The 18,503-nt window shown below is 42.7% G+C and overlaps 1 protein-coding gene across 5 annotated transcripts in view; it reads right to left on the bottom strand.

The window, feature by feature from the left end:
* Positions 1-18,503, bottom strand: part of fam171a2a (family with sequence similarity 171 member A2a) — a 293,586-nt gene that overhangs the window by 138,059 nt on the left and 137,024 nt on the right. For all 5 annotated transcript variants that reach the window (XR_010016478.1, XR_010016477.1, XM_063036907.1 and 2 more), the window contains exon 3: positions 15,199-15,291. Coding sequence is in view for 3 of the 5 variants with exons in the window: in XM_063036907.1 (XP_062892977.1) it covers positions 15,199-15,291 (93 nt within the window). In the remaining 2 variants the exon portion in view is untranslated. The remainder of the gene's footprint in view (positions 1-15,198; positions 15,292-18,503) is intronic.

Below are 18,503 nucleotides of genomic sequence, written 5' to 3'. Positions count from 1 at the left end.
AAAATGCTGGAGGAACTCAGCAGGCCAGGCAGCATCTATGGAAAAGAGTACAGTCGATGTTTCAGGCCAAAACCCTTCGGCAGGACTGGAGAAAAAGAGCTGAGCAGTAGATTTGAAAGGTAGGGGGAGGGGAGAGAGAAACACCAGGTGAAAGGTGAAACCTGGGGGGGGGGCAAGGATGAAGTAAAGAGCTGGGAAGTTGATTGGTGTAAGAGACAGAGGCCATGAAAATAAGAAAAAGCGGGGGGAAGGTGTACCAGAGGAAGGCGATGGGCTGACAAAGAGATAAGGTGAGGACGGGAAAAAGGGATGGGAAATGGTGAAGGGAGGGGGTGGCAGAAATTACCAGAAGTTAGAGAAATCAACGTTCATGCCATCACATTGGAGGCTTCTGGCTCCGTCCATCAGAAAAAGCGGGATCTCCCAGTGGCCACCCATTTTAATTCCACTTCCCATTCTGATACGTCCATCCATGGCCTCCTCCACTGCCACAATGAGGCCACACTTCTGTTGGAGGAACAACATCTTATATTCCATTTGGGTAGCCTCCAACCTGATAGCATGAACAATGATTTCTCAAATTTAGAGTAATGCCTCATCCCCTTGTCCCTCTCTCACCTTATTTCCTTGCCCTCCCATTGCCTCCCTCTGGTGCTCCTCCCCCCTTTTCTTTCATCCATGGCCTTCTGTCTCTTTCGCCAATTTCCTAGCTCTTTGCTTCATCCCTCCCCTCTAGGTTTCACCTATCACCAAGTGTTTCTCTGCCCCCCTCCCCCTACCTTTTAACTCTACTCCTCAGCGTTTTTTCCTCCAGTCCTGCCGAAGGGTTTCGGCCTGAAATGTCGACTGTACTTTTTTCCATAGATGCTGCCTGGCCTGCTGAGTTCCTCCAGCATTTTGTGTGTGTTACTCAGTAGAAAAAAGCCTGCTTGCATTTACCCTATCTATATCCTTCATAATTTTGTATACATCTATCAAATCTCCCCTCAATCTTGTATATTCTAGCGAATAAAGTTCTAACCTATTGAACCTTTCCCTATAACTTGGGTTCTCAGGTCCCAGCAATATCCTTGTAGATTTTCTCGGTACTCTTTCAATCTTATTGATATCTTTCCTGTATGTAGGTGAGCAAAACTGCACAGAAGACTCCAAATTAAGCCTCAACAATTTCTTATACAATTTTAGCATAGCATCCCAACTCCTGCACACAATACATTGTATGAAGGACATGTGGCAAAACTTTTCTTTTCGGCCTCATCTACCAGTAATGTCAATTTCAATGAATTATGGACCTGTATCTCCAGATCCCTCTGTGCACTCCTCAGTGCCCTTCTGCTCACTGTGTAAAACCTACCCTGGTTGGTCCTCCCAAAGCGCACCACCTCACACTTGTCTGCATTAAATTCTATCTGCCATTTTTACAGCTGGTCCAGATCCTGCTGCAAGCTTTGATAATCTTCCTCACTGTCCACTATACACCCCCCCCAACCAAATCACAGTGTATCTATATTCCCTGAACTATATTCTCTTCGTTTTAGAAGAAAGAGCGATGGTCTTATTAAAACTTACAGGATCCTTAGGAGGCATGACAGGGCAAATGTTTCCACTTGTGAGAGATTAAGGAAATTTAAAATTGAGATGCTTACTTCTCACAGTGTGGCAAAGCACTAGAAATCTCTATCCTAGGGGTTACAGAAGCATTTAAAGAGAAAGCTGAGAAATTTTTGATAGATCAGGGAATTGAGGGCCTGGCATGGAGCAAGTGAGGACGGAAGCCAATCAGCCACAACCACACTGCGTGGTGGGGCAGGCTTGGCCCATTTCTGATCCTATTTCACGTTATTAATTTTAAACTGAGGCTCATTGTCGGTATAAAGAGATCATGAGATGGTATTTTCAAAAGGAGGAAGAAAGTGTCCAGCAACAATTATCCTGAGATAGAGTAAGCAAGCCAGCAAGAACATGAAAGGAAACCTTAAATAGCATATTGCACATCACTGCACTCCCAGTAGAGTTGTCATTTACGTAAGGAGTGTGGATTAGAGGTGGGAAATACTGTAGCTGTGGAATGTATTTACGACTCCCAAGGCTGTGTGCTGCATACCCATACAAAGACAACTGTGTGTTCATTCTGTCTGGAATCCCTGCAACGGGTAAAAATCAAGGCAACAGTCAAGGAATTCTGACTTGTAACACTTGTTTCCCCAGTGCTACATGAAAATGAGTTGCTTTCAGACTGGAACATGAACCTGCCAATTCCCAGGTCAAATCCCATTACTCTGCAAGGCCGCATCTGGTTGTGAATCACACTGACTATGATTGGTGCACCTCCCTAGCTTGTTCTGTAACTTGTCGAGATTCATTAACTTCAGAACTGCATTTAACAGAACTGCCAATTTACACCAGAGTGTCATTTTAACTAGAGTTCATAATCTGATAATATCCTTACAGATTCATCTGTGGAAAGACAATACGGTAGCGTAGCGGTTAGTGTGGTGCTATTACAGCTCGGAGCCTTCTGGAGTTCACAGACATCCCACCCTGCAAAAACTCATTTCAGGGAGGTAGCATTCCCCCCCACGGTCGACCTCCAAGGGTGTATGTAATACTTTGTTCAGTGATTTTGTCTAATCTGTAAACCAAGTTGGGTATATGCAGAAAAAGTGACATTAATATATGTACTTATATTATATTATCATGTTTATTCTATTACACCTTTAAGCAAGTCTACAGGGAGTTTGGCCTCATCACATAGGACATCAACAGGGTAGCTCCTTAGCCAGCCAGCTAGTTTAAATAACATTAGCTATGCTAATGAACGAATGACACTAAAACTCACCTCAACATGTCTTTTACATTTTAACCCACCATGGGCAATAGAAAAGTCACTGTTGCAAACAGTGCAGCGAGCAACACTGTCATTATTTTTGAGGTCGACTATAAAACCTTCCCACAGAGAAAACTGATAAGTCTACTTAGCAGGGGTCCCCAACATTTTTTGCACCGTGGACTGGTTTAATATTGACAATATTCTTGCGGACTGGCCGACCGGGGCGGTGGGTTAATCATGACCGGAATATAGGTGAAAAGTCAACTATAAGTCACTTATAAGTGGCTAATACACTTAATTTTGTTTCTAAAAGGGTTTATCTAATGAATTTAATATTAAATACACAGCGCATATTTTCTGCGCATGAATATAGTAATAAGTCAATTATAAGTCAATAGCATCATAACATTTTAAGTAACGTTTGGATATTAAACACACAGCGCATATTTTCCCCGTATGAACATATAAAATCATTGCAACACACCAATATTGCTGAATCAGTGGGAGCCCTGGGCTTGTTTCCCTGCAACAAGACAGTCCCATCGAGGGGTGATGGGAGACAGCAATACTCGAAGGGGGTTCCTTGTGTCCAGTCTATTCCGCAATTTAGTTTTCATTGCATTCATTGCAGAAAACCCCGCTTTGCAGAGATATGTTGGAAATGGAAGCGACGTTTACAGTGCTTCCGTAGCTACCTCAGGATAGTCAGCCTTGACTTTGATCCGGAATGCCGGCAGAGATGCTATGTCAAACATACTTTTCAGCCCGCCGTCATTTGCAAGCTCGAGGAGTTGATCTTCCCGCGCTGACATGGATGATGTGTGCGTAATGCCCTCGCGTGCATTCAAATTCAACAGTGCGTGACAGGGAATGAGGAAAGGTGCAGCTGACTCATATCGCCAAATCATATTGTTTCCTTGCAGCCTGGTGGTTGGGGACCACTCCTATCATGAAGAGAGACCAATCAGGATGCTCACTCTCCCTCTCTTTCTCAAAAAAATCAATTTTCGGGATATTATATATAATTTCCAGGCGTCAGGGAGCCACTATCGATATGCGGGAGACTCCCAGAACTTCCAGGAGAGGTGGGATGTCTGAGTTCAATTCTGGCATCGTTCTCTACGGAATCTCCCTGTGGAATGCATGGGTTTTCCCTGGGAGCTCTGGTTTCCTCCAACAGTTCAAAGATGCACCACGTAGGTTAATTGGTCATTGTAAGTTGTCCCATGATTAGGCTAGAGTTAGTCCGGTTTGTCAGGGGTCGCTAGGGCAATGTGGCTCAAAGGGCCCGAAGGGCCTACTCTGCGCTGTATTGCTAAAATAAAATAATAAAATAAATCACAGACGAGAAAATCTGCAGATGCTGGAAATCTAAGCAACACACAGAAAATGCTGGAGGAATTCAGCAGGCCAGGCAGCAAGTTCCTCCAGCATTTTATGTGTGTTGCTAAAATAAATCTCAGGTTTACTGAAGCCTGACACTATAAACACCTCTTGTGATGTTCTACCTCAAAGTTCCCTGGTGATAAACCCAAGATAATAAAAAATTATTTGCAAATCAAAGATGCAGACAATATATTGTAGTAAAATAAAACAGGGAATAAACTTAAGCTCTTAACATGGAAAATCTAATGCTTTTTACAACAAAAATAATTTGGCATCAAACAGTTATTATAAATACCATCATCATCAATTAATTCTGCCTTGATTTGATTCCAATAATTCATTGCACCGGTACCAATTTCATGTGCTTTGGAAATAGCCAGTTTCTCTGTGCTTTGTGCTTTGCAAGGAGTATTTAGTGACATTTTGTGGATTATCTGTCTTGCGGTAATGTCACAAAGGAGAAGCGTTACCACAGTAATCATTCAGGGTGCAGTGGTGCGGAACTTCATATCAGAGGTGATGGAAGCACTTCGCAAACATCTGGTCAGCAAGGGCTCACAGAGGCTGGAATTAAGCTCAGTGTACAGAAACAGTCAAAAAAGGCTAATAAAGCCTTAGTCTTTGTATAACTCCTGTGCTTAAATCCTCGCTTAACACACCTCTAATTGCTTTCTGCACCTATATGCTAGTGGCTTGTGTACAAGAACACTTTAATACTTAAAATGGTGACATGTTCTGTCACCATTTTAAAATAAATACTCTGCCTTACTGCTTCATGCAGCAAAGTGGATGACTTCACATTTTTCCATATTATACTCCATTTGCCATGCTGTCACCTACTCACTCAGCCTGTCTACTCAATATCCCTTTGAAGCCTTTTTGAATGCTCTTTGCTACTCATAATCCCACCCACTATTGCATTATTAAAGATGAATACATAAACTGTTAATTTCAAATCTGAATTTTTTGGATTTTTGTTTACCTAATGTATTAAAGGTAGTGGGCCAAAGGTAGCTTTGCAGAGTTGCATCACACATCAGCCAAGAACTCAGACTGACATAGCAGGCTTCATTGCTGGTCCATTCGTATTCAATGAACAAGTGCAGTTTGAAAGAGTTATTGCAACAGATGGGTTTAGATCAGGGCTTACCAACCTGGGGTCTATGGACCCCTTAATTAATGATATTGGTCCATAGCATAAAAAAGGTTGGGAACCCCTGGTTTAGAGTCCTAGAAAACTACAGGACAGAAACAGGCCCTTTGGCCCATCTCGTCCATGCCGAACCATTTAAACTGCCTTGTCCCATCGACCTGAACCAGGACCATAGCCCTCCATACCCCTACCATATATGTACCTGTCCAAACTTCCCTTAAACATTGAAATCAAAATCGCATCTGCCACTTGCACTGGCAACTCGTTTCACACTCTCACCACCCTCACAGTGAAGAGGTTTCTCATTTTCCCCTCAAAACATTTCATCTTTCACCCTTAACAAATGACCTTTCCCCTATCTATACCCCTCATAATTTTGTATACCTCTATCCAATCTCCTTTCAATCTTCTGTGTTCCAGGGAATAAAGTCATAACTTATTCAATCTTTCCATATAACTCAGGCCCTCCAGACCGAGCAGCATCCTTGTAAATTTTTTAAAAATTAAGTGAAAAGAGGTGTAGCTTCCACAATTTGTTCTACTTTCATGTTCATTTACACTAGAAACAAGGATAATGAAAATGAAAACAAAAACAAAATCTAGTACGCTAGAAATATGAACCAAAAGCACAAAATGTTGCTCACACTCAACGGGTCAGGAAGTATCTAACGGAAAGAGAAACTGTTCCACATTTGAAATGTTAACTTTTCTCTCTTTCCATAGACAGCTCAGAGGATTTTTGTTTTTTTTTTACAAGGATAGAGCTTCTACCCAAATCTACTTTATAGATGATGAACAATAAAGAAGCAAAGTGAGAGCTGCAATGTAAAACAGAGTATGGACAAAGGAGGATTTTTTAAAAAGTGACAGATACACATAGTGTATCACACTATTGAGTTGTTTAAAATGTACACACATCACAGATTACTTCAAAAACATAACAAACCAGGAACAATAACTACCTACAGAAATCCTCTGTGCATGTCAATGTTAAGAACTATTTGTCTAAATTTAAATGTGTATCATGAAAAATAAAAGAAACTCTGTTTATACCACTTTGTTAGTTGGAAGTACCTCCTGCTTGGTAGGGAGGGGGAACCCACCATACAAGCAGTGGGTATTGGCTGCTAGACCTCGCCACAGAGACTCGACAGGGAAGTAAGCTAGTTTCTGAAGAGTTAGGTTGAAGCAGTATACCTTCCGTAGTGTGAGGTTACCCATAGTTACCTACATCAGATAGTGCTTAACATCTCCTTTTTGAGTTCAGGGCTCTGCGGACAGTGAACCCAATACCATCACAGTACTGGAGGTCAGGACTGAACCTGCTTCAGCTATGAGGCAGTGGCTCTATTGGCTACACTGTGCTGCCTGACATGATAGATATTTTCTGTAAAATGCTATACATTCAGTCTACTTTAAATTGAGCTAAACAGATACTTATGGATTTCTAATCTTCAACTATAACCCGAGAGAATAAACGATTTAACACAATGCACCCCTGACACTAAAACCAATGCCCTCCGACTCTTCGATCATATACTCACCTAGACTCACTACCACAGCCATATATCCTTCCTGGAACTTGTCTTCACTTGTCTCCCCCTTCCCTCTTCTATTCCCCACTCTGGCCTCTTACCTCTTCTTCTCATCTGCCCACCACATCCCCCGGGTCCCCTCCCCCTTCCCTTTCTCCCATGGTCTATTCTTCTCTCCTGTCAGATTCCTTCCTCTCCAGCTCTTTACCTTTCCCACCCACCTGGCTTCACCTATCACCTTCTAGCTAGTCTCTTTCCCCTCCTCCACCTTTTTATTCTGGTGTCTTTCCCCCTCCTTTCCAGTCCTGCTGAAGGGTCTCAGCCTAAAACCTCGACTGTTTGTTCCTTTCCATAAATGTTGCCTGACCTGACCTCCTCCAGCATTTTGTGTGTGTTGCTTTGGATTTCCAGCATCTGCAGAATCTCTTGTGTTAATATGCCCAATGAATAATTCTCCCAAAGGTGCAAATGTGATACATTTTATATCTTGCTCTAAATTGCTTTCATAACTACACATAACCATAAATGGTGCATGATGTGCATTTGTAAACTTAAAGCATAACAATTCACCCAATAATTGCTGTGGCAATTCTTCACGCATACATCATCTCTAAAATATTTTGAGGTTTCACAATTGTCTTCACAAAAGAACCTTCATTTTTGACAATGCTCCTTTGCCTTTATCTGATTACTCTCTGTAAATCATATGGTTCCCAGGAGCTAATTAACATATTCACCATCTGCCATCATTAATGCTCCACCTAGGGAATACTTCTGTCCTTTCCCCCACTTACTCCCTTGTTACTTCCTTAGCGATATCCTATCCTTGTTGCACTCGTAGTACCTGTAGGTCAGTTCTCAATATTGTTTTGCTCAGATGAGTAAACAAGATGAGCTAACCGAACATCCCTTTATTGATGGATCTCAACAACAATGGCTGATATTGTAATGCATCCAAAGTCATACTGCATGATACACACTTGGCATATAACCGGAAGCTGGACAACTACTTTAACCTCATGTTAGTGATATGATCCCAGAAATGCAAACTAGGCAACCAGAGGCTATCACTCGGGATACAAGGCAAAGGCACAAGAGAATGCAGGCACTGGATTGTCCAGCAAAAAAAAACTACAAGTGTTGGAAGAACCTGGCCTGAGATTGAACCAGGCAATTTACAACCACGGCATCATGTCTATCCTAGTTGAATTGCAGATTTCATATCCACACCTCTATCTCTGTACCCTTTCCACATGCAACCCTGCCACAGCTCATTTGTTGCTATAAACCTTGTAATTGCTGGGCACGGCCAACCACCTTCTGCTCACTGTCAACAGTGAACTCTGCTGGTAATGAATGGCATAAAGTCATTGTATTTTTTGCTGGAGATTATCAGCATTCTGAGAATTACCAGAAAATTATTTTGAGAGCTTCATGGGTAAGGGGTTGAATGGACTTCAAGGAATGACAAACTCATTTCAACTGAATTCCATAGATTGTTCCCACATCATCCTGTCTTGTCGATGTACACTGGCTCTTGTTTAAGAAATGCCTCACTATTCTCATTCTTAAATTCACTTCATTGTAGCTGAATTCCCCTCTTTCCACACAATCTTCTCTGTAATCCCCAGAGATGCCTGCCTCCCTGCAAATCGGCCTCTATCATCCCAAAATTTTCTTTCCAGGTGCTCTCTTTTACTCTCATTATGACAGGTTTTTTTTGTTTGATAAGGCTCCTGCAATGTGCCTTGAGCGATCTGGTTACATTAAAGGCTGCACAGTACATCAATGGAAGCTGTAGTTCCTAGCACACTGAAAGCATCTACATTTCTAAACACTACTGAAATCTTCATTAATTCAGTTCTGTAACCACTTAAACATCAGGAAGCAATCAGTTCAATTGCAGCTGGGTTCCCTAATGATATGATATTTGGTTTACGAATCCTAAAAAAAGCAGCAAATTACATTGTGCTCAGCTGCTGTTAAAATTTTTTGCCATTTTCTCTTAGCATTTTAGGCTTCATCTCTGAATTTTTTTTATGACGAGATGCAAGTCCTTGATGCAACTCAAGGGAAATTATGCTGCCGAGTCATGATATACACAGTTAGTTCTTTATTTGGTCTAGACAGAGTCAGGAAGATAGCAATTAAAAATCTCTAATGAGCAGCCCAGAGAAAAGCAGTATCTGGGTGTCTAATTTTAGTTGGGCACAATGACCCATTACAGACATCATTATACTGCAATTAAGTCTGAGTTCCACCACTTCAAGTTGAAGGAGCAAGTTGTTAAGCGTATGGAAATAGCAGGGAGCAGGACAATTCCTGGAAGTGGCAACAATCTATAAAAACAATTTTGTGCCATTCAAGGACATGCTCTCTTCTGGCCAAGTGAACTTCTCTCTACTTCTTTCTGATATTATGAAAAAGCTGATTCACAATGGAGTAAGGGTGGGTGAGGGAATCTGCACCAACAGTGTTATGACTTTAAGATTAGCCGCATGTGTTTCATCAGGAGTGACCTCATGAGAACGTGTCCAAACAAACAGTGGCAAACTAGGACTCTGCTTCCTGAACGATCAGACAATTGAGATCATCTGATCAGAGATTAGGGACAATGAGATTGCGAGATCTAATGAAAGTCATTGAGACAGCTCACCTTGCTCACCAACCACTGTAAACCAACCAGGTCAGAGCCAATGTAATGTTGTGACTATGTACAGTAAAGCTTGCAACATGGGTGTCAGTTCAGATAAGAAAACAGGAAAACTGAGCTGAAAAAAAAATGATCATACAAGTCCTCACCGAGGAATTTGTACACACCACTCCCTGTACACTTGAATGGGTTGATGACCATTTTGAGCGTGGAGAAGCAACACCTTATATTCCACCTGGATAGCCTCCAACCTCATGACATGAACATCGATTTCTACTTCTGCTAAAAAAAACTCTCTCCCCCCCCGTCCTTCTATTCCCTACTCTGGCCTCTTTCCTCTTCTCACCTGCCTCTCACCTTCCCCAGTGCCCCCCTCCTTCCTTTTCTCCTATGGTCCACTCTCCTCTCCTATCAGATTCCTTCCTCTCCAGCCCTTTACCTTTCTCACCCACCTGGCTTCACCTATCACCTTCCAGCTTGTCCTCTTTTCCCTTCCCCCACCTCCGACCCATCATTTTATTCTGGCATAGCTGTGTCATCGGCAAATGAACTGATGGCGTTTGAACTGTGCCTCACCACACAGTTGTGGGTGCAGAGAGAGCAGAACAGTGGGCTAAGCATGCATCTTTGAGGTGTGCCAGTGTTGAATGTCAGTGAGAAAGGGATGTTATTTCTGATCTGCACAGACTGGTCTCCCGGTGAGGAAGTCAAAGATCCAGTTGCACAGGGAGGTACAGAGGCCCAGGTTTTGGAGCTTGTTGATTAGTACTGAGGGTGATTGTGTTGAACACAGAGCTGTAATTAACAAACAGTAGGCTGACGTAGGTATTGCTGTTGACCAGGTGATCCAAGACCGAGTGGAGAGCCAGTGAGATGGCATCCACTGTAGACCTAGCGTGCTGATAGGCAAACTGCAGCAGGTCCAGGTCCTTGCTTAGGCAGGAGTTGATACTGGTCATGACCAACCTCTCAAAGCACTTCATCACCACAGATGTTTTTGCAGCTGGACATTAGTCATTGAGGCAGCTCACCCTGCTCTTGGGCACTGGTATGATTGCTGTCCTTTTGAAGCTGCTGGGAACCTCTGACTGCATCAGTGAGAGACTGAAAATATCCTTGAACACTCCAGCCAGTTGGTCAACACAGGTTTTCAGAGCCCCACCAGGTACACCATCAGGGGCTAATGCCTTTCGAGGGTTCACCTTCCTGAAAGATGTCCTGATGTTATTCGGGAGAAGATGGTGCAACGACAGCGCGCGCGGCCTCTCCAGTGATGAATATCTGTTATCTGTCAAGTAGGGGACCGTGTACAATCCTGATTTGGTGGAGACAGACGTGAGTGCATAGCGGAACATCTGAGAAAACTTCTGAAATGTCTGCTTTGCTACCTCTGCTACTGTGTGGTAACCGGAATCTCTGGAGTTGAAGGCCTCGAAATTCTCGGCTTTGCATGATTCAGCGGCCGGGGAGAGGTCAAAGGTGCTCGGCAGAGGATGGCGCTCGGGAGGCTGTATCAGAGAGGCTGGTCGGAAGCTCGAAGTTTTTGGATGGATGGACTCAGTGTCGGCTGTGGTCGGCTGCTTCCAAGGTATTGGCAAGTTGACGGTGCCTGGAGGTTTATGGCAGGGAGTTTCTCCTTTTTGCCGCCACTACTGGGGACTCGGGAGTCGATCGACTCGGGGACTTTGAGACTTTTTTTTTTACTGTGCCTCTGGACTGTTCTTCATCAAATTATGGTATTGCTTTGCACTGCTGTAATTATATGTTATAATTATGTGGTTTTGTCAGTGTTAGTCTTTGGTTTGTCCTGTTTTCTGTGATATCACGCCGGAGAAACATTGTATCATTTATGCATTTCTAAATGACTATAAAAGAGGACTGAGTGTTCTCATAATCTAAACTAATATTAGCCTCCAAGCCAGAGATCACAAGGTCAACAGATGATGCAAGAATTTGAACAGGTGTAGGTTTTTTCTCCCTTTCAAAGAGTGCGTAAAAGGTGCTGAGTTCATTTGAGAGTGAAGCAATACAGCCATTCATGATGTTAGGTTCTGCTTTTTACTATCTGTATTTGCACAGTTTCACAGTTTACAGTTCCTCACATTTACATTTTACAGATCCTGTTTACAGTTACTCTTCCATAGATTTACTAAGTATGCCCACAGAAAAAGAATCTCAGGGTTGTATGTGGTGACATGTATGTACTCTGATAATAAATTTTACTTTTAACTTTGTAGGAAATAAACACCTGCAAACCCTACCAGAACTGACATGCATCCGATTCTTTAGTTAACCTGAATCAAAATTGTTTTTCCACCCTTAAAATAGCATTCAATAGGTCATACCTGGACTACTTGTATAGTTCTGGATCACCAATCTTGAATGCCACAGATCTAACCCTCAGCAGACTGCAAATCTCTTGGTTCATCCACGGATTTTGTTTTGGGTATGTCCAGTATGTTCTCGAAGGCACACGTTCATCCACACAGGTCTTGATAAAGCCGGAAAGAGCTGTAGCATATTCATTCAGATCAGAAGATGAATCCCTGACTATTGTCCAGTCCACCGACTCACAGCAGTCCTGTAAGTGCCAGGTGATCAGACTTCTCAAAGTGTGAGCGTGAGATGGCATGGTTAGTATTCTTGATATGATATAACAGTGGTCAAGTGTGCTGGCGCCTCTGGTTCCACAGGTGATATGTTGGTGGTAGCTGTTCAGAGACTTCAAGCTGGCCTGTTTGAAATCCCCCACAATGATGGGGAAGGCATCAGGGTGTGCAGTTTCATGACTGCTGATCCCTGTGCCCAGCTCCTCCAGTGCCTGACTGACGTTGGCCAGAGGTGGAATGTACACCACTACCAGGACGATAGCAGAAAACTCCCTTAGCAGATAAAATGGATGACATTTGACCACTAGATGTTCCAGGTCAGGTGAGCAGGACTGAGACAGAACTGCCATGTCTGTACACCTCTGAGTTAATCATAAAGCATACGCCACCTACTCGACCTTTAAAAGCCTCAGATGTCCTGTCTTTGTGGTGAATGGTAAAACCATCGCGCTTCAGCACTGTGCTGTCCAAAATGCTGGGCGATAGCCATGTTTCCATGAAGCAAAGTACACAGCTGTCTCTGATGGCCTTCTGGTACAGCAATCTTGCTTTGAGGTCTTCAATTTTAATTTTCAGAGACTGTACATTCAGAAGCAAGAGAGTCGGGAGTGAGGTAAAAAACCTCTGCATTTCAATCATATCTGCAGACTGATGCGTGGGCAAAAGGCTCAAGAACTTTGATAGCTTAATGGGCAAGAGCTGCCTTTCTGCAGTTTTAAAGGGCTGGCTTATGTCCCTAGACTCTGCAGCGAAATTACTCCAACAGATCAGAATTACTTTAAGATTTTTCCTTTTACCTCTCCACTCAAAACCCCTACCTCAGTCCAGATCTTCTTTAGGCTTCCCAGCACTGGACTGTGTCCCAACATATCCTTGACACACCGTCTTACTTTTCCCCCTCTTCAGATAGTGTGTTCACAACCCTTCCCAAACCCATAAGCTGACTCCAATGTTACCACCCAACACCAAGAGTCCAATTAGCCTCACAACCAGTGTCAGTGTCTCTTTATTTGGATCGCACTCTCTCTCCCTTTCTCTCGTTGGTGGGGGAGAACGTGTTGCCATTCCTCAAGTTGGAGAACTCGGAAAAAGCGATGCAGCAGACTTCAATACCATAATCAATGAACTATTTTGTTTATGTCTTCCCTCTCTCTGAGTGTCACCTGTCTGCCCCTTTATGAGGGAGAGAGAGCATGCAAGAGAGAGAGCAAGAGTGAGAGAGTGAAAAAGAGTGCCGAATAGTCGGGTGAATGATTAATTGTTGTTGGACTGCAGATCATGGTCTTTTCTGGGAAGTGGAGGAAGGGGGAGGGTCAATGCTTTGCTGTTGCTTGTGCATGGGAAGGGGAAGTGGGTGGGCTTTGGGGTTCTAATATTTTTACTGTCACCCATTGTTTGGGGGCACTTCTATTTTCATGGATGTCTGTGAGGAACAAGAATTTCAGGTTGTATATTGTATACATTTTCTGATATTAAATGGAACTATTGAACTGGTATTGTGATCAGTTTTGGGCCCCTTATCTAAGAGATGTGCAGGGGAGGTTCACGAGAATGAGTCTCAGAATGAAAGGGTTAATGTATGAAGAGAATTTGATGGTTTGATGGCTCTGGCCTGTACTCACTGGAGTTTAGAAGAATGAGGGGGGTATCTCAACCTTTCTAAAGAACAAAGTGTGTATGGGCAGTTACAATATTACTATGTACTTCTGTTAAAATTCTGAAATGAAGATCAGCTTCTCCTGGAGACTGATCCCTCTTTAAAGCATTATCATCCTCACTGTTATTTTGCTTATGCAAGTCACTATTGTTAATATCTGGTAAGATGGTGGTGCGCTCAGATGCAGTGGCTTCTAGGAGCTAAACAAAGGTGTTAAATTTTTAAATTTTTTTTTATGATTGCGAGACCCTGCTGGACATTAAAACCTTAAAGTACTGCAGGTCTAGCCCATCAGCGAGTTGCTCGTTGGTGGAGAAACTGAAGGGGCTGGACTTGGTTCAGATCATGCTGCTGTCTGTGTCAGAGAGGTGTCGGAGGAGTCAGTGTGTGAAGGCAGTGAGCAATCTAACAGTGAGTGATTGTCTTAGTCGCTTTTATTGTGGTCACAACACCCCGTTGGACATTGTTAATGTGGGATGCTGCAAGTCCGATTCACTAATTTACTGGCGGACAGCAGGGGTGGACAATGGGTGAGTTGCAAGGCCTCGGCCGTAGCGAGGACTAGGCCTCTAGCCATGGTGTTGCCCAGGACAGCGCTGTCAGAGTCAGTGCGGTGCAGCATACAAGCTGGAGTCGGTGCTGCTCTCTAGTGTTTGCTCTGGAGAAGAGGAGCCATATTATGCTCAACTGCAGACTGCAGCAACATTCATGGACTCAGGGTCTTGAATTATTGTGTGGCTGTATTTTACTGATATTTTATATGTGCTATGTGTGCCTCTTGGTAATGTGCTGGCACCCTGGCCCTGGAGTAACGCTGCTTAATTTGGCTGTATTCATGGTTATTCATATATGGTTCAATGGCAATTAAACTTGAACTCCCTTACAACATCAGACTTTCTCCAATACAAATACAGTTTATGGCATAATCATCTCCATATTTTCTATTATATTGTCACAACTGGTAATGTTAAATTTTTGCTACTTATATAATTGCATCCTAATTTTGATATTCTCCATTTCATTTTACCCTTTTGGTTAAAGTGTTTATCATCAGTTTTACTTATTCTGCAGGTTAAAAAAATGCTAAATGATGAGAAAGACCAACTCTAACCTCTCCATGTGGTCGCTGACCAGCAAAGGTTTTTTTTTTGTTTTTAGTTCATATTTTGTTACTGTTGAACAGCAGTATTTAATAGTTTGCAATAGATCACCAAAACCACATGAAAAAAATCATTGAATTTCTGTTGAATGAACATGTACATTGAAGGATATCATCTCTTCACAAATTACTGGTTTTTCCTTTTAGATGCTGCAAGAGTATCAAATGTTTCACTTATGTAGCAGCAGAAAGCACAATGTAGAATTCCTCACTTACCTGGTGATCCCAATAGGATTTGCACAACATCATCAAACAGCATTAGGGTAGCTGGCCGCTCCGGAAGGAGATATAGGCACACCGATGTAAACACTGCAACAGAACAGATTCAGGTCACCCTCTCCATTTATAATTTAAAATCATAAAATCAAAATACATTATACAGTACTTGCTTATGGGAAGTCCTCACTATTTGAGAAAACCAGGAATACCTCTACATTGTATGAATACCCTACGGAAAGACTTTACCACTAATTACTACAGACAAGTGGCACAAAACCAAATGAAGAACTAGATTACATTTTGAAATTACATCTTATATCATTTGGTTGTTTATAAGTGTTTTGTAGCCAATCACTTGCATTCATTGTGTTGTAGCAACATTCAGGAAATAAGACGGACAGTTAAATGGCACTTTGTACATTGATCAAAGGTTGAATGACAGCCCTTTTGAATGACATTTCATAGTTCATGGAATCAAAACACACAACAGGCCATGCAGTCCACAGTCTATAGCGACTATCAAGCACCCAGTTACAGTAATCCCCACTGTGCTCTCACCATTTCCCTCTCAAATCTTCTGCAACTAGGAGCAGTTGATTAATCTCCTGACCTGGAGGAAACCAAAGCACCTGATGAAAACTCACTCTTACAGGGAAAGAAAATGCAGATCTGCACAGACAGCAGAGGTCAGAATTGAACCCATGTCAATGGAACCGTGAGGCAGCAGCTCTACAAGCTGCTCCACTAATTAACTTTGATTCATTATAGGTTTTCAGACTATGGTGAATCATTCTTTCCCCATTATTATCCCACCATCAATAAAGGAATTCCACGTCAGCTTCTGCTTCCGGTTTCTCAGCTCATTGACACCACCCCCCCCCCCACACTTTTTTTTTTGTTTTCGCATCACAAACTGCCTCCGACCTTGGAGACAGTTACATGAGCGTACCCAATGCCCTTGCGCAGAAATAGATCACCGGTGCTTCTGATTGCTGCCTCCTAGAAGATCACCCAAGTTGGGGAACTCGAAAGGAAAACTTCTCACTACCTGAGAACCACAGACAACAGTTGCAACGCGTCTATGTTCACCCAAAAAGGAAAGCCGTGTCATCATAAATGCGACTGCATGGAGAGCTGTGCCATGTGACATTTATACAGAAAAGAACTTTGGCCCACAATGTCAGTCTGTACCAAACATGGTCAATAAACCTATATTACCTTTATTTTCATATTGTATTCCAAATGCCACTCAAACACCAATATTATATCTGTTTCCACTACCATCTCTGGCTGTGTGTTCCAGGGACCTACCACTCTCTCTGTGTAAAACAAAACTTGCCTTGTTCATCCCCTTTAAGACTGCTTCCTCTCACGTTGGTGTTATGCCCTCTAGTATTCAACATTTCTACTGTGGATAAAAGATTCTGACTGTCTACCCTATCTACCCCTCATAATTTTATAAACTCTCATTAGGTCTCCCCTCAGCCACTAACACTCCAGAGAAAACAATGTTTTCTAACCTCTCCTTACAGCTAATACCCTCTAATCCAGGCAGCATCCTTCTGAAGCCATGTAAGGCCTCCACATTCTTCCTGTGATGAGGTGACAAGAATTGCACACCTTCTCCAACTGTGTTCTAATCCAAGTTTTATCCGTTTTTGCATCACAACTTCCTGACTCTTATACTCTATTGACCCTAGTGATGGAGACAAGCATGTCATAAACCACCTTTACCACCCCACCTGCTTGTGTTACTGCTTTTAGGAAAGTATGGACTTAGACCCCAAAATTCCTCTGTTAAATGTTCTGCTTTAACTGCATACTTGCCCTTTCTATTGGAAATTCCAAAGTGCAACATCTCACACTTATCCAGGTTAAACTCCACCTGCTCCAACATCCTCCACCCAAAACTATAACTCATCTATATCCTGCTCCATCCTTTACCGACCTCGCCACTGTCCATAACTCCCTCAATTTCAAGAGAATCTTCTTTGATGACACACTGAAAGCTTGTTGTTGGGTGTGCAGTGTTTTAAGAGAAGCTTAAAAAATATGTAAATATAAATTTTCTTTCTGCAATATAGAATTACTATTTTCATAAGCATTCATTTAGATTTAAATATAATGAACTTAGCCTATCTACATTAACAACCACAATACTAAAAGATGTTCATGGGAACATGACAAGTTTTTGAGCAGCTCGACTAAAGCACATTATGCTGGACTGAGAGTGCAGCAAGGACTGTGCTCCGATGACATGATGGATTTGTAAATGGCCTAACATGCATTTATTTTTCTCTCCATTGATACTGAAGAGTACTAGCACTTGAGAGTGTATGGATCGGCTGGGCAGAAGATAAATCACTCAGTTGAGAAAAACTCTCAACATACTATACATATGTAAACAACTTCAGGCTACTCACTGCAAGATACACAACACCTGACAGTGTTATAACCTGAATTTGTTTTAGTCAGTGAGCAGACCCAAAAATCACATTTATTATATAAAACACAAAAGCTGCAGATTATCACATGACTGAAAGAAACAACTATGTTAATATCAAGCAACACACAAAAAAAATTCTGCTGAATACAGCAGGCCAGGCAGTATCTATAGGAAGAAGTACAGTCAACGTTTCGAGGCGAGACCCTTCATCAGGACTAACTGAAGGAAGAGCTAGTAAGAGATTTGAAAGTGGGAGGGGGAGGGGGAGATCCAAAATGATAGGAGAAGACAGGAGGGGGAGGGATGGAGCCAAGAGCTGGACAGGTGATTGGCAAAAGGGATACAGAGATGGAGAAGGGGGAGGATCATGGGATGGGAGGCCTAGGGAGAAAGAAAGGGGGAAGGGAGCCCAGAGGAAGATGGAGAGCAGGCAAGGAGTGATTGTGAGAGGAACAGAGGGAGAAGAAGAAAAAAAGAGGGGGGAAATAATAAATAAATAAAGGATGGGGTAAGAAGGGGAGGAGGGGCATTAACAGAAGTCTGAGAAGTCAATGTTCATGCCATCAGGTTGGAGGCTACCCAGACGGAATATAAGGTGTTGTTCCTCCAACCTGAGTGTGGCTTCATCTTTACAGTAGAGGAGGCTGTGGATAGACATATCAGAATGGGAATGGGATGTGGAATTAAAATGTGTGGCCACTGGGAGATCCTGCTTTCTCTGACGGATAGAGCGTAGGTGTTCAGCGAAACGGTCTCCCAGTCTGCGTCAGGTCTCGCCAATATATAGAAGGCTGCACCGGGAACAGTATATCACACCAGCCAACACACAGCTGAAGTGTCGCCTCACCTGGAAGGA

Source organism: Mobula hypostoma, chromosome X1 (genome assembly GCF_963921235.1).
Source record: "Mobula hypostoma chromosome X1, sMobHyp1.1, whole genome shotgun sequence".
Taxonomy (NCBI): domain Eukaryota; kingdom Metazoa; phylum Chordata; class Chondrichthyes; order Myliobatiformes; family Myliobatidae; genus Mobula; species Mobula hypostoma.
This window is presented reverse-complemented; position numbering and strand designations above follow the sequence as displayed.